Here is a 16476-nt window from a genome sequence, read left to right as displayed (position 1 = left end):
ACCTTTGAAGATACAACTGTACATAACTTAGGGAGCCAACTCCCAAATCTGGGAAGTGTGTGACATGTTGAGTAATAAAAGGTTGGCCTATAGACGAGTTGACTTCTGACGTCAATGCCTGGCAGTATGCGCACGCATCATCACAATTTTCATTCTTTTTTGCCTGGCAGTATGCACCTGCATCATATTTTGTTCAGGGCTCGTGTTTTAAAAACTCCTGCCACATCACAATAAGGCTATTGAAGATTGTAGTGGTTGCATGGGGTTCACTAAAGCATATCAATATACCAGTCCCTTGCCTTTGTTGATAAACATTGAGGTCACCTCATCTATAGAGGTGTTTAATATGGGTCATGGGCAATGGGTCTCTAAAACAATCTTGGGTCCAAGCATGGGGTACGGTCAAAGTTTATACAGAGTCAAATTTTAACTACATTTTGATATAAACGAATCTCATTTCACACATTCCTACACCTCACTCGCAGCCATTAACTGGGTCCCTGTCGGCTACAATACACCCAAAATGTGAAATGATTCGGCCTTGGCCGGAATTTTAAACTGCATTCTCTTACCCGTGCTACACGTAGACAAAGGAATGATGAAAGTTTATGACACAATACAATATAACATTGATTTTAAAGCGGCTTTAATCTACCCAATTGGGCAGTCAAAACACCTGTTTGGTGTAGCGGGGACCCAGTCATGGCCGACCAAATCCTGACCATGACTTGGCTGGGAAATATATGTGTAAATGCAAAAATGATCCTTGGCCACTTCTTGGCTCAAGATGACTTACGAGGATGTACAAATTTGGCCATCTTGATTTGGGGCATCATCATGATCATAGACATCTTTAAAATAGGCCCCTATATCTCTGAGAAAGCCACACACCAGGAGAGGGGACAAAAACTTGAGAGGTGAATACAGTAGCCAGAGGGAAGGGATCAGCTGCCCCCCTTGCCTCCAGGGGCGTACCCAGCTTTCTTGGTTGGGGGAGGCAATTTTTCCCCCTCTTGGTGATGGGTGAGGGGTGGTCACTAGGAAACTCATTTGTTCAGATTTATTCAAGATTCTGATATTTTCTTGACTTTCCTGAACTATTTCTTTATTTAAATTGTAAAGAAATAGTTAAGAAAAGTCAAGAAATAGTCAAGAAAATGTCAGATCCCGGGGAATGGGGGGGGGGGATAAATCCCTCCCAATATTTTGCCAGGGGGTGATGGTCCATACAATCATCCCCCAATGTTGATGCCTGAATATGGGTTTCTGACCAAATTAACTTCATATTTGCACATTTTAGCCCCAAAACTGCAAATTTCCGCGCGCTTCACACTCATTTATTCCACTTTTGCATCATATTTCATCAGTTAAGCATCAAAATAGCAAATTTTTCGCATTCGCACGCATTTGTACCATAAACTTATTATGTCACCAAAATGTGCTGGATTCACTATACTTGAACTTTTCCAACCCCATCCCCCCAATGTCACAAAGAAATCTATGCCACTCTTCCTTAGTGGGTGGAGGTTGAGGGGATTGGGGAAAGATAAACATTTTTCTTGAATCAGGGACAGTCTGTGTAGCTCAGTGGTTAGAGCACTTGCTCCATAACTTCCATAAGCGAGAGGTCTGGGGTTCAATTCCCAGCACAGGCAGGTATGCCCGGAGTTTTTACTCTGGTTTATCTGCCTGTGCATGTTATGTTTCCATTGTTGTTTCATGTTGTGCTAGTGTGTGATGCGTGATTCTTCTTTCCCCTGTGTTTGATCATTGTAGGCTAATGCCAATACAAAGACTATAGCATAGCACAGGAATTCTTAAGTTTTTCAAGTGTTACTTTATTGTCAAAGTACACTAGACACACACTCACAAATTAAATTAATCATTCATTAATTTGTCATTACAAGTTAAAAAAATTTATACGTCATCATATTTTACACACTTAAAAAGATAAAAAGGATTCTCAGGCAGAGGGATTCTAAAAATATGAATACATAATCAAAATCGATCCAGAATCATTCTCATTTAAGCCGAGCCACACCCATTTGCAAAGCCCTTAATATAATTTTCAACAGCCCTTGGGGCCCAAGGGCCCTTGAAAATATTGGGCCCTTGAGTTTGATATCTATGGGCCCACTTCAATTTTACGGGCCTAAACATAATTTTCGGCGGATTAATTTTTCACAATTTTATCCATTCTGGACAGTTACATGTAGTGGGTGTTTTATTTGTGTTTCCAAATATATTCACATTTAGTACTGTGTTTTATAATATTTTTGCCTGGTGAAAAATTTTCGGCACGAAAATTAAATCCTTGCAAATAATGTCAAACTGGTTCACATTATGTGACACTTTTATAAAACTGGGGATAAGACTACAGATTCATAACTCAACAGGCCCATTCCATGTCAACTCAGGGATGTGCACGCAGCACCTCTTCAATTTTTTCTTTTTCTGTGTGGTGGTAGATATTGATGAGAAAGTAAAATCCTGAAAATTTGAGCTTCATACTACATTTAGTTTTCCCGTGGCATCAATTTGAAATTTAGGGGATCAGCGTAAAAATGTGCATAGCCTTACTAGCGTTGGAGGTCCATAAATGTATAAAGGAACCCTTTAAAACTTTGAAAAGTATGTATCCTGGGGTACTTTTTGGTGTAGAATTCAAATCTGCTATCAGAAAACTTTTAACTCCTTTACTTTAAAAGATATAGGGCCCTCAAAATGCAACTTTAGTCCAACCAGGACCAACTTTGGGGGGTCAGAACTCCAAAAGTAAAAAAAATAATTTTAGCGTCAATTTTTTTGCCAGTCAGAGCCCTTTGGTAGGACATTACTCTTACCAAAGGCATATTAGAATACATTTAGCTGAGATATTACCCATGAAACCATTTTTTTTTGAGTTTGACCCCCTGAAAGTTGGTCCAATGTCAGACAATTTGCCCCACCATCAACTTCAGGTAAGTTAAAGATATGTTCTTGGACAACATTTCTGATAGCAGATTTGAATTCTTACACCAAACATTACCCCAGGTTTGCCTTTCTCCATAGAGTTTTAAAGGGTTCCCTTTATACATTTATGGACCTCCAAACATTTTGCAGAACATTTTTACGCTGACCCCCTAAATTTCAAATTGATGCCATGGAAAACTAAATGGAGTATGAAGCTCAAATTTTCAGGATTTTACTTTCTCATCAATATCTACCACCACACAGAAAATGACAAAAATTGATGAGGTGCTGCGGTGCACATCCCTGGAGTTGACATGGAATGGGCCAACATGAATATGCATGGCAAATTAGACTGAGGAAAAGACTACAGATTCATAACTCAACATGAATATGCATGGCAAATTAGACTGAGGAAAAGACTACAGATTCATAACTCAACATGAATATGCATGATAATTAGACTGGGGGTAAGACTACAGATTCATTCACAGGTAAATTAATCCAATAGAATCCAGTAACCATCATGCAAATCATGTTAAATTTGCCATATATTTGGCAGAGATATAGTACTTATAGCGCTGATCATTATAGACTATGTAGGCATTCCAACTTCGCCTTTATTTGGTGTGTAAAGGTTGTTGAACTTTTACACAGGGGTCAACCCATCAAGTTCAAAATTGCTTGGTTAAAAACAATACTTATGTGCTCCTCTAGTAATGCTAGTCATAAGGATTCATAAAAAGTATAGTTTCATCTATCTACAACATACGGTAATGGAGCCATGCTTAAAGAGGTACATTTCATCTATCTGCAACGTATATGGTTATGGAGCTATGCTTAAAGAGGTAATACTGTGACGTCATGTGTCTAATTTTGGCTCCCCAGGAAGTGAAAATGAAAATTGCTCTGATTTTGTTGAAAATGGTGTCAAATTATTTGTCTTTCCATTATAAATCAAAAAAAGAATAGTTTGCGTTATGTAGGATGGTTAGTTACATTGGAAACACATCAGATAGGACAATAGCCTTTTAACATGTTTAAGTTCTATTGAATCCTTTGACCTTGACAATTGTGGAGTTATCTGGTTACCAAAGCATCCTAGGTAATTAAAACTATTATTTTTCTCATTTCTTTCAACAAGACAAATACTTTGAGATTATTTTCACCAAAATCAGAGCAAATTTTGTTTTCGCCCCATTTGGTGGAAACATTTAGACTTACGGCATCATATTATTCTTAATAACTTCATAACCGTACATAATAGATAATGACAAAGTATACCTTTTTTGAATCCTCATTACCGATAATGTGGGTTTTGAACAATTTTGAAATTGACCTCTGTGTAAAGTTCAGTGACCTTTTCCCACTAAACGGGGGAGCTGATACAAGGCTTGGATTACCTCAAAGGTTTTTTAGAATTAGCAGACAAAATTGAATTGGATCAAACAATATTCACTGTCAAAGTGATGTAATAATTGGATTGACTACCATAGCAATAGGTTCAAACAATTTTTGAATAGATCGCGCTGCACTCATCACCTGTGTTTGCTTGCAATCATAGATTGAATACAATACCGCTCTTTTTAAAGATACTAATCTTACATGTGCGAGTGATCAGCATGATATGAATATTCTATTGAATTACGATCCAGGTCTTTATCCCTGCTCTTGGACATCTATGGTTCAATGCAGAGGTGCCGCATGAACGTACTAGTGCAGGGCAATATATTCAAAAATTGTTTGAACCTATTGCTATGGTTGATGGTAGTTAATCTGATTATTACATCAATGCGACAGCGAATAGATTCAAGATTCAAGATTTATTTATTTGATATTCATAAGATATAATCAAACAACTGATACAAAAAAGTTATTTAAAAAAAAAGCGCAGTGATTTATAGTGCGCTACACACAGGCACAACGCCTAGACATTGATCCACAAGCCTCAGCACACTTTACAGGTTGTCGCTGACCACTATGGCCCACATCATTCCATAAACCATTAAACAACAATTTAGGGACTTTGCTGCTTCAAGAGCGCACACCCTAGACATACCACAAATAACCATCGCAACCAGGATCAGCTCCCCATTTATAGTAAACAATAGTTAAACTACAACAAGATGATTAAATATCATGTACAGTGCGTTTATCAAAAGATGAGTTTACAAACTGCAGACTTGTAACGAGTCATGACTCGAGACTCGACTTTTCAAAAATGGAATGACTTGACTCGGATCTTGACATTTTCCCCATAGAGATTGTACAGTGACTCGAGTCATTTGACTCGACTCGACTCGAGATATTGCAAGAAATGACTCGACTCGACCATGAAATGACTTGACTCGTTACAACTCTGACAAACTGAATAACCTGCTGAATGGTATCATTGTCCTGTACACTCATAACAAGAATAAAGATATCTCTAATATCAGATAGACTGTCAAAGTCATAGCCCGAGTCATAGATGCTTCTAAAATTATCAAGCAATCTTATCCGTAAGTCATTGTAAAAAGAACACTTCATAACAAAGTGAAACTCATCTTTTTAAAACATCTTTTCTATCGCATAACTTACAAATCCTGTCTTCAGGCTTAATATTTAAAATATATATTAATATTTACAAAATGAGACACGAGAGGAGCGGTTCACCATCATGACATAATTTTCTAACGAAAAAGGTTTTTTTAAAAGACAAAAAGTCCTAAGTTTAGCCTGGAAACACTGAAGTGATTTGCTTTACCCATAAATCACTATAAACATCTTTAATGCACAATATCATCAAAATTCGAATATTAATTCATAAACTATATATATATTTGAAATGTACATAATTTTACATTAAACAGGTTGCCATGGCAACAATTTTATGGATATTGATACAAATAAGATATTATTATATAAAAATTGAACAAATCTGTTCCAACTGACCAGCAGGGAAAAAGGAATGGATCCAAGATGATACAACAGTGTCACACTAGCAACGGATGAAATTAAGTAGAAACAAGGTAACTGTGACACACACACTATGGACCACAATGGCCTCATACCAATGGCATAAACAATCATAGTGCAAAATTTGACCTCAAGTTGCAGAATATGAGTTTTAGTGCCCAAATTCTCAAAGGTCATTCAATGAATGTACAAATGTATTGGGGTTAAGGAACTGTGCCTTGATAGATTAGCATGTTGTGGATCCTAGTGACAATGGGGGAATAATACGAAAGGTATAAACAAAGTTAAAAACCACACGTTTCAAAAAGATAAAGCTTTTCTTTTCCAGTGATAAAAAGAAGAGACCTGCTCTCAGTGTACAACAGACTGGCAGGTAGGCCTATTATTAAAAACTGGACACACACATCATTAATATTTAAGTGTGAACATTTGATGAACTACCCGGTATTGGTAAACTCAAAACATTTAAAAATGAGTTTACCAATGGAATGTCAGGCTATATACCGATTGCAGGGTAAAAAATGTTTTAATAACATTAAGCTATTCTATATTTTAAATCCACACTACCCCTGTGGAAGATTAAGTTTATGGACGAAGGCAAACAATTCAAATTAAAGACCCATTCAGTGATCCCAGCGAAAGTGTAAAAAAATTTAAATTGTTTATAAATTGCTCACAAGTGAAGGATAGGTCATTCAAATTGTCATTTGGTATTTTTGAAATGAAAACTTTGGCAAAAAACGAAGAAAACAACAGTATTGACAAAGTTGAAGCCCCATTCAAATACATGTAGCTAATTTAGATACTGTCAGTATCTAAATTACAGATCCATATAAATTCCTTATTTTTGTCTTTTATACACAGCTTCCGGCTGAACCACTAACAGGCTATGTTAACACATTTATGACAATAACAAAAGTTATCAGCAAATCACTGAATGGGCCTTTAATTGTGTTATTGGCATCATTGCATATTGCAGGTGAATAATATCACAATTTTGTGAGTTAATTATTAGTACTGTATCCAACATTAATTTTTAGTGGACTAGGCACTTATTACCTGATGAAATGAAAAAATTACAAATATCAAAATTGAAAGCATGATATTTATATGTGATGCGATCAAGCAAAATCAGTCAGAACTCAGAAATATCGATTTTGAGATAATAGCCAAACAAAGGAAATATTTCCTTTTGTTTTCTGTTGTTTTGGAAACTCTTTAAAAAATTGCTCATATCTTTGGAACTGGTCGATCAATTTTAATGGGGTTTTCTGAAAATGCAGCTTTGTACATGCCTGTTACTATCCTATAAGAAACTGAAAATTTCATATTTCTGAGTTCCGACTGATTTTGCTTGATCGCATCACATATTTTTTACAATTATTTACAATAAAAATAATAACAGATGTCTAAAACACATTAAGGTTATTAATTATTTTAAACTGTTGTGATTTGGTAGTTCACAGCATCTTACGAATGGTAGTGAGCTTTGGCAAAAACTGCATTGCTCAATTCATAGCGAGCATGTAGAAGAATAAGAATATCACAGATATACTTTTATAGGTGCTGCAGTTCTTGAGTTACGTTGTAAAGAGGTCTAAAACAACAACACTTTTGTAAAACATACACAACTCATTAACAACAATAAATTAAGCAAGTTTGCAAAGTATACGATTTGTAGACTGAACTTTTGCAAAGCATCAAGGTGTTAATTTTCAATAATATATTGATCTAGATAATAAAAATCGATTTTTAGGTTGCTTCGACCAACAATACCTCGTGTACCCTTAAAGAACCTCTGTACAAGAAAACAGTTTATAAGATGCAATACATTCATTACAAAGAGCATTTAAGTATGAAATAACCGATTCATACAATAAAAAATTATATTACTGTTTCTAAATCATATTTTGTCAATTTGAAAGAGAGCAGTAAAATCTTCCACAGGGGTGTGTAGATTTAAATGGAATAGCCCACTATATAATAAATGAGCTATTCTGGTTGAAATCCATACACCCCCTATGGAAGACATAGACATGAAAGACCTTCCACACAGGGAGTGGTGACTTTAAGATGCGGTAAAAAAAGCAAATTTCCGCATCAAAAAGCGTAGATTTCACACTCCTGAGAAAACTAAGAAATCCAAAATTTACTAAAATCAGAAATCTCACAGGTGTGGTAGATACACATTTTGGTCACCATTCTTGATAAACCAATATGGCTACTTTGGGTCTAATCTTGATCTTTGCCAAACCCTGAAATTCCAGGGACCGGACCGGACCAGACTGAAATCATGTTTTGTTAGGATATCATACACACCTAAGAAAATCACAGATCAGACCTATGGACTGGGTCCATTTCCTTTGTGTCTGGAACAAATCTCCACAACAATGGTTCTAAGCTTTAAAAAATGTATTTAATTCACTAAAATGAACACCATAGGGTGACAACTTTCTTGTCCGAAGGCTCCTTAGTCCGAAGGTTCGCTAGTCCAAACACATAATTTACCATTCGCTAGTCCGAATATGAAAAAGGTTCTCTAGTCCAAATATCAGGTTCTCTAGTCCGAAGGTTCATTAGTCCGAATAATAAATAAGGTACTCTAGTCCGAATATAGAATATGACTCGCTAACCCTAACCCTCAAACCCTAACACTAACCCTAACCTTAACCATTATTCTATATTCGGACTAGAGATCCTTGCTTCGGATTAGCGAACTTAATTTAGTTTTCGGACTAACGACCCTTCGGACTAAAGAACCTTCGGAGCGAAGTCACGCACCATATGGTATGTGCCAAGGAAACTCCCTGGTGATATCGCTATCCACAACTGAAATACTATAATTTGGTTCACCTCAAGTTTGGTATTTTGTTGGCCTAAGCAGTGAATCGCGCGTGTCAAGTTAATCACGCAAAGTATACACTCACGCGCACAAGAGCGATTTGCCGGCACGCTTGCAGCGCAATCTTGAAAAAGCATTGGCGTCACTACCGAACTTGAACCAAATTATAGTACAATACAAACAATTTTTCTGTCATTTGCTGTGACTGTTAGTATCAGGAATGAAAACAAGCACTGACATAATTTCCTCAGTGAAACTGCTTTAACATTTCCTGAAATTGTGTATTTCCTATATTTTGTACAGGAAGATCAAGCAAAATTTCCTGAAATCAGGAAATTTCCTGCAGATTTACATCCCTGTAGTAAAGTATGGTCATTGTGCTAACTTTTGCAGACTATCTGTGTAAGTCCTGTTTCCCTCATAATAATGGAATGCACTCTATGGTTCCTCTAAATTCAAACTCACTCTTGACTGTTATCATCCAGAACTCTCTGAACAAGATTATCTACTTGGGCGCTTCTTGGATCGTTAATATCAAGGTTATCCAAGGTTTCCTCATCGATCAGAGTTCTGAGTAAATTTAACACATTGACACGCAGACTCTCCAACACATTTTGACCGTTTCCTTGATTTTGCGCTTGATGTTGTTGTCGGAGTGATTGCAGTGCTTGATTTAGATCCTTGGCCTTCTTCTCTGACTCTTCCTTCTTCTTCTGTGCATCACTGGCTGCCTGTTGAGCGACAGCAAGTTTTCTGGACAAACGTTGCTGATTTTCTTCATGTTGTTCCTGCGCATTGCTGGCCTCCTGTTGAGCTGCAACAAGTTTTCTGGTGTTCTCTTGCTCCTTTTGTTCGTATTGTTGTTTGATATCTTTTTCCGTCACCTGATGGAAAATATTAAAAACATTAGTAATTATGGTGTTCACATCTTCAAATCACACTTCATCAGCACACTCCAAACATTCGCTTAATTCCCTATTTGATAAGGCAAAAAAAAAAAGGTTTGTCTCAAAGCTCACGAGTGGTTTGAAAACAAATGCAAAATGCATTTATTTCCCGACTTTTTTATGGTATTTTGAGAAAAATTTTTTAAAAAAATGTTGAAATAAAAAAAAATTCTGTATTTCTTTTTTTTCAAATCGCGCGATTTTACAAATGCGCACACAAGCTTTGAGACAAACCTTTTTTTTGGCCTAAGCACTAGGAAAATGCACGAGTTTTGAGACCAAATTTCACGCACCAGTTTTCGAAAATTCACGATTTGCGCAATTTGTCCATAATATTCCCATTCCCAAAATGCATGCATTTTCCCAAAAAACTTCAAATTTGTATATTAAAGGGGCATTTCGTGATCCACAGCCTCATCCCCCCAGTTTTCCAAAAAAAAGTTGAGATTTTTACACCACTGGATACCTCTGGCTACATAATGTTTATGTACCAAATATTTCTTGCAGATTAATTTGTTTAGCAAAAATATCGCCAAATTTGACTTTCGTTCTGGTGCACCAGAACGAAATTACAACACATTGTCTATGGAGCAGTGTAATACACATAATCATGCATAACTCGCAAACGCATAAAATCGGAATCAACTGAAATTTTGGAAATAAGCTTTTTTCGTGGATATCTACTGAAAAATGTCATAAAAAGAGGATGCTAGGATCACGAAATACTCCTTTAAGTATTAAATTACGCCAAGCAGAGATTAATTTCTTAATAAGTCTTACAGTCTATTTTCTATACTTTTTCTGCATGGATTGTATAGCAGATCGCCATGGATTCTTTTAATTTTAGTGAAACCTTGTGTTTTTTGGAAAATGAATACTTTAAAAATGGATATCTTGGAAAAATCTTAAAATTTGCGGCCGAACCTAAAATTCGTGAATTTCGGCGTTTTTTGCACATCACAAATTCTCCCGGTACTTACCTATATATTGGGTCAGTCCCATGTCAAATCAACCGGGGGTCCCCAGGTGACCCTCTCAGATTTTGATGAAATTCCATCAGAATAATCTTTTGTGGCCACAATGAACCCATACAAAAAATTGGCCAAAATCTGAGAGGGTCACCTGGGAACTTTTCAGAAAATTGGTTGATTTGATGCAACAGGATTAATAAATCAGTGAACGAAATGGTATGCTGAGGATAACGGCATGGTCGCATTAATTTTCTTGCCTGTATGTTCTTGCTCTGTTGGAACGGTGCGAGTTTCTATTAGCATTCGCCGATAAATGGTCCCAATAGAAACATGCTAAAAGACTCCGTAACTAAAGGTCGCAGACAGGGCAAACAAAACCTTTTTGGATTCCTTGACCAGGCGAGTAATTTGGTACATGTATATACTTTTTAAAATTGGGATAATAAACAATTTTGACCCCTGGGACCGGGACCAAAAATGCCTGACACTTTGACAACCCAAACCAAATTTCAGTACTGTTCAGGCATGCCATAAACACTTTCAAACTGTTGTTCCAAAGATTTAGTCATGGAAAATTAGCATTCTTCTCTTAATAGTATATAATATACTTCAATAAGCTTGCCAAATTTTGCTCCAGTAACTCACCTGTAATTGTGTCAGTTGACTCTTATGTTGTTGTTTCACCTCTGCCAACACCTTCGTAGCTTTCAATTCTTTCTCTTTCACCTCCTTCTCCAATACTTCATGCTTCTTCACCAACTCCTGGTATTTCCTTTCAACCTGTGCTAAATCTTCCTCAGACTTCTTGGCTTTCTCGACCTCTTTTGCATGTACCGTGACCTCCGCAAGTTTAGCCTTCAAAGCATTTTCTTTTTCTTCAAAAACTTTAGTGCTGTCACTCATGCTCATCTGTAGCATGTTCAGCACTTTCTTCAGATTACTTTCCTCCGATGTTGACTTATCTAATTGGCTCTGCAAATCTTCAATTTTCTCCCAACAATCTTCTAATTTTACAGTCAACTCATTCACGGATGGTCCTTGGTTTTGTTCAGCTTGCTCCTCTGGTGGCTGCGATGGAGACTGGGGATTTACCAATGGTGTGGCAGGGGATGAAGTAGGCATAGAGGGGCGATTACTAGCAGATGGTGTGATCCGTGGTTGCTTTGCTGGTGTTACCCGGGGTGTTACCGGTTGAGGCATCTGTCTCTTAGCTCGACTACTATTGTAATGTATGTAAAATCACAAAATAATATAACAATGTAAATAAATAGAAAAAAAAAATATTTATATAGCGCTTTATGCCATAAACAGCCTCAAAGCGCTTTATATTTATTCCGCCATCATTAGAATATGTCGGAACCACGTTTGCAGCCTACAAGTGGCGAGGGTCCATCAGTACAACGACTGTGACTACCCTAACAGCTTCCCATTGCACCTGGGTGGGGTGAGGCAAGCGAGGCAAAGCGCCTTGCCCAAGGGTGCAACACGGTGGTGGGACGGGGAATCGAACCCACGCACGTCGAGCAAGCTCTCAGATTACGAGTCCAAGGCCGTAACCACTGAGCCACCGTGCCCACATCACACAGTAAAGTTACAGATTTTCAACAACAAAAAGGACCACGATTTGATGGTAATTAAAAGCATGATAAGCAACAAAAGAAAGTTTTCAACAAGTAGATTACCCTGCCAAATTTAATGATCAGAAAAGGCAAGTTTGAGAAGAATGAACTTGCCAAGGGCCAATGTCAGTGACCAAAACTTGCACACGGATCAATTATTGCAGTTGCATGCAATAGTGTTTGGTTTTTAATGGAGCTTCCAATCATATTGACCAGTGATTTTGGTCCATGTTTCAGGTTAGGATTAAATTAATGAAGCTTCCAATCATAATGACCAGTGGTTTTGGTCTATGTTTCACCTGAACAACTGCAACGTCCGTCATAGAGTGAAATCATCCATCTTCTCTGATGAAATCAGTTTTTATATCAAGCGATTTGTGCTCTAGTAAAAGTAGCCTCGACTAACGTGATGAAAAAAATAGTGCAATTGTGATTTCTTTTTCAATATAAACAAATACCATTGAATAAAATATTTAGAACAGATGAGCAACTGTTTCCAAACGTTATCTACTTAACAATATTTCAATATTGTGTACATTCTTGCACGGTATCCACGTTTAAATATTTTGTCTGTAATAAACTCATCTTTTTGTTGCTCCATCCAAAATGTTAAGGTGGATAGCAAATTGTAGAGCTATAGTCGCTGAGGATGATAATACAAAATATTGGAGCCCTCAGCCAAGTACAATCTGACATGGTAAACATGCAGGAAATGGTATTTGACCATGTTTATTTTATAGCTTCGAAAAATTTCATGGCATTTTTGAAAAATGATATAAAAAAACTTTTTTCAACAAAACGAAAAAAAACACACTACAGTTTGGACTGTCAAGATGGTCGTTCGGACAAGGACAAGCAAACAACTTTTTGTGGCCTTAGGAAGTTTTACCTAATATCTTGGTGAGGGGATCACATAAAAATTGCAACCCCAAATGGGATACAAATACTGACAAAAGTGAGGTGCAGGCCCGGTCCCCGCACTCCGTACATCCGCGGGTATTCATGTTCGTTGAACATTTCGCGAAATAAGGGATGTTTTCAGATGAAGAAACGCGATTCGCGAAACACACAAAAAAAGGGGTGTTTTTTCAAACACATGTTTGCGAAATTGAAAACAAAGGTAGTTTCATCAAGCAGCCTACGCGTTTCTGCCAGAAAAGGATATATTTGAAATATCGTTCGCGTTTTAGAGAAAATAGGGGTATTGTCGAAGGGCAAATAATTCGAAATCGCTAAAAAAAGGGGGGGGGGTTTTCCTCTAAAAAAATGAGATGCAAAAGGGGTGTTTTTAAAGTTCACCGACAAGCATGAATACCCGCGGATGCACAGAGTGCGGGGACCGGGGGTGCAGGTTTTGGAGTTCGCTCGATTTAAATGTCCTCATTTGGGAGCCTTATACATATGCAGTCACACACATACAACCTAACTATCATTCCACCTCCCTCCCCCATTCCCCCTTCCTCCTCTAGCCTAAGTAAAACAAAACTTACTTGACTTTGGCAATCTGGTGTGGTATTGGTCCTGGTTCAGCAGGCTGTGGATCGTAATCATCTTCGCCATCGCTATAGGCCTATAGGAGGAAGGAAAGGACATGAAGAATCTGTAAATCACAGGCCTCGAAATAAGCCAGAATTTCTGAGGGTCATTTGGGCCCTTGATCTTAAATGTTTGAGGGCCCTCACAAATTTTTGTGGGCCAAAATTTGGGCCATTGGTTTTAACCTATGAACCCCACAAAAGAGTGAGAAAAATTGCCACAAATTTTGCGGGCCATTTGGGCCCGCTGGATGTGTCTTTTGCGGGCCCTCACTGATTTTTGGGGGCTGAGGGCCCTTGGGCCCTTCTTATTTCGAGCCCTGCTGTAAATCTATTGCACTAGACTAAGGACAAGGAAAATGTGTGATGCGCAAAAACGCTGAAATGTTTGCTTTTTGGGTATAATTGCGCATTTTAGGTCCGGCCACAAATTTTAAGATTTTCCAAAATAACCATTTTTAAGTACTCATTCTGAAGTTTTCACTAATAATCAAAGAATCCATAATGTTCTGCAACACAATCCATGTTGAAAAAAAGTATAGAGAATAGGCTGTTGCAAAAAATTGCAAGAAAATATAGAAGAAAAAAAAAAAAAGTAATATTTTTTTAATAGTGCATTATTTGAACTTTTGAGGGAGAAAATCACGCATTTTGGTAAAAAAATGTGCAAATTGCGCAAATCGCGAATTATCAAAAACAAGCGCACACATTTTACTCTAGACAGTTTATAATACCAAATTGATAAATTTGTATTAAACAATCACTGATCTAAGCACTGGTGGCATCCATTACTGCTTGTAGACAGGAAGTTGGGAAAAGTCACCTCCATGCTGTGCGTGGTCTTCCTGTACTTTTGAAGGGACAACGGTATAAGCAAGGCCAATTTTTAGAGCAATTTTTTTCTCTTCCAAGTTTGCGAGTACATAACAAGATTTTCCCATGGATTGATATTTATTTCCATTGCTAAATATTTTTAAATTACGTTTTTCATAGGGGGGGGGTCACTCACATTGTGGCCTGTACACCATCCACGATAATCAACTTTTGAAAAGCACCCTAAACAAGGATTTAACCCTTGGCTAAAACGATACCCTAAACAGGTAACATGTGTCTGTTTTCACACCCTAAACAGGAATTTTATCCTTGCATCAAACTTCATACCATAAAGAAGAATATTTTTGTAAAATCACATGCTTTTTGAAGATCATTTTCCCCTTTCATATGATCTTCATCTGTCCAATTTACATACCCTTTCCGCAAATAGCACATTGCAATTTTGCTACCCTTTTTTCCGATTTTCATGTTTTTGACACCCCAAACACAATACGCTGGCGTATCATGCCTACCCACTAAAAACTACCCTATTTACACGGATGGTGTACAGGCCACAATGGAGTGACCCCCCTGGGGTTGTATAATAAATTAGCTAGGAAAGTAACTCTCATGATAAAAGAATAGGCATTATTTTTAGAATTATGTGTGTTTGGTCCATCACCTGTCACTTGGTAGTCTTGTAACAGGTCTAATAGCAGTACCCATGACAACATGATCAAATGCTCACTCTTATGGAACCAGATCAAGTGAATACAATTTCATTGTTCCTAGGGCAAAAGGTATTGCTTCAAACACATTCTACTACAAAGCCCACACCATACATACATTCTCCCAGTCACATTTCCCCAATATGAAATTTAAAAAAAGTTAAATTTTAATTTTACTTCTTTTAAAGTTTGGCAGAGGCGGGGTTCGAACTCACGGCGCACCACGCCGCTTTGGCCACGCCGCTTTGGATATGCTCTATGAGCCTAGCGCCTTAGACCACTCGGCCACTTGTCTTGATATAATCCATTTGAAACTTATTTGAAGATATAATCGCAACTTCAATATAGGCCTACCACGTGACAAGCAAAAGCAGAAAACGTACCATATTTTGGAATTTTATTTGCCTAAAAACATTAATGTGTATTAATAGCGCTCAATTGTTGTTAATCCGACAATAAACATTATAAATGCTTGGCGTCTATATGGACAATACATTATATCGATTTTGACATGTGCTCGCACGGTGTCAGTACATTTCCATGGTCAGTTAAATGCTATAGAGGAACCTACCATTTTTTTTTTTTACACGTTCGATGTTTTTATCAATTACATAAAAATTCCATTTTAGACCCCAAATGTTTTTTCAGGAAATAAAAGATTAGATTACCATAAAAAGCGAAACAGTAATCTTTTGCGGGTCTAATGTTATTTATACATAGAATTTTCAACGCTTTTTTCTATCCTTATTCTTGCTCAATTAAAAAATATTTTGGCGTATATAAAATTGAAATAAAATTCTCTGCCTCATAAACGACATCAAATGTGCCACAATTGAGTATCACGAATCGTTATATATGATGTGCAGTTAATATTCATATTTTCTTTTATACAGAGGATGCTTCAGTTTTGACAGGAAAATATTTTCTTGAAAACCCTCTCACTCAGTTATTTCAAAACGGTAACCACGCTTCCCTAGAATGTGCAACAATTTAGCATTAAAATCTTTCTTATTCTAACAGCAAGCGTTTCTAGAATGCATTATGGCGAAATGTGGTGTATACAAAGCCATTTTGGACTGGAATGAACTCCCATCAAACAACAAGGGATTGCATA

General features: G+C 37.2%; 2 protein-coding genes across 2 annotated transcripts in view; one reads left to right on the top strand and one right to left on the bottom strand.

Moving 5' to 3' along the window:
- LOC140141182 (uncharacterized) overlaps nt 1-16476 on the top strand; it is a 574562-nt gene that overhangs the window by 218143 nt on the left and 339943 nt on the right. The gene's annotated exons all lie outside the window — the stretch shown is intronic.
- LOC140141178 (uncharacterized) lies at nt 9065-13875 on the bottom strand. Its single transcript, XM_072162971.1, has 3 exons — nt 13777-13875; nt 11313-11886; nt 9065-9633 (listed from the first exon to the last, which is right to left on the bottom strand). Exons 2-3 carry the CDS (start codon nt 11865-11867, stop codon nt 9211-9213), a joined length of 978 nt encoding a protein of 325 aa, XP_072019072.1. The 5' UTR covers nt 11868-11886; nt 13777-13875; the 3' UTR covers nt 9065-9210.

The sequence above is a fragment of the Amphiura filiformis genome, chromosome 19, assembly GCF_039555335.1.
Source record: "Amphiura filiformis chromosome 19, Afil_fr2py, whole genome shotgun sequence".
NCBI lineage: Eukaryota > Metazoa > Echinodermata > Ophiuroidea > Amphilepidida > Amphiuridae > Amphiura > Amphiura filiformis.
This window is presented reverse-complemented; position numbering and strand designations above follow the sequence as displayed.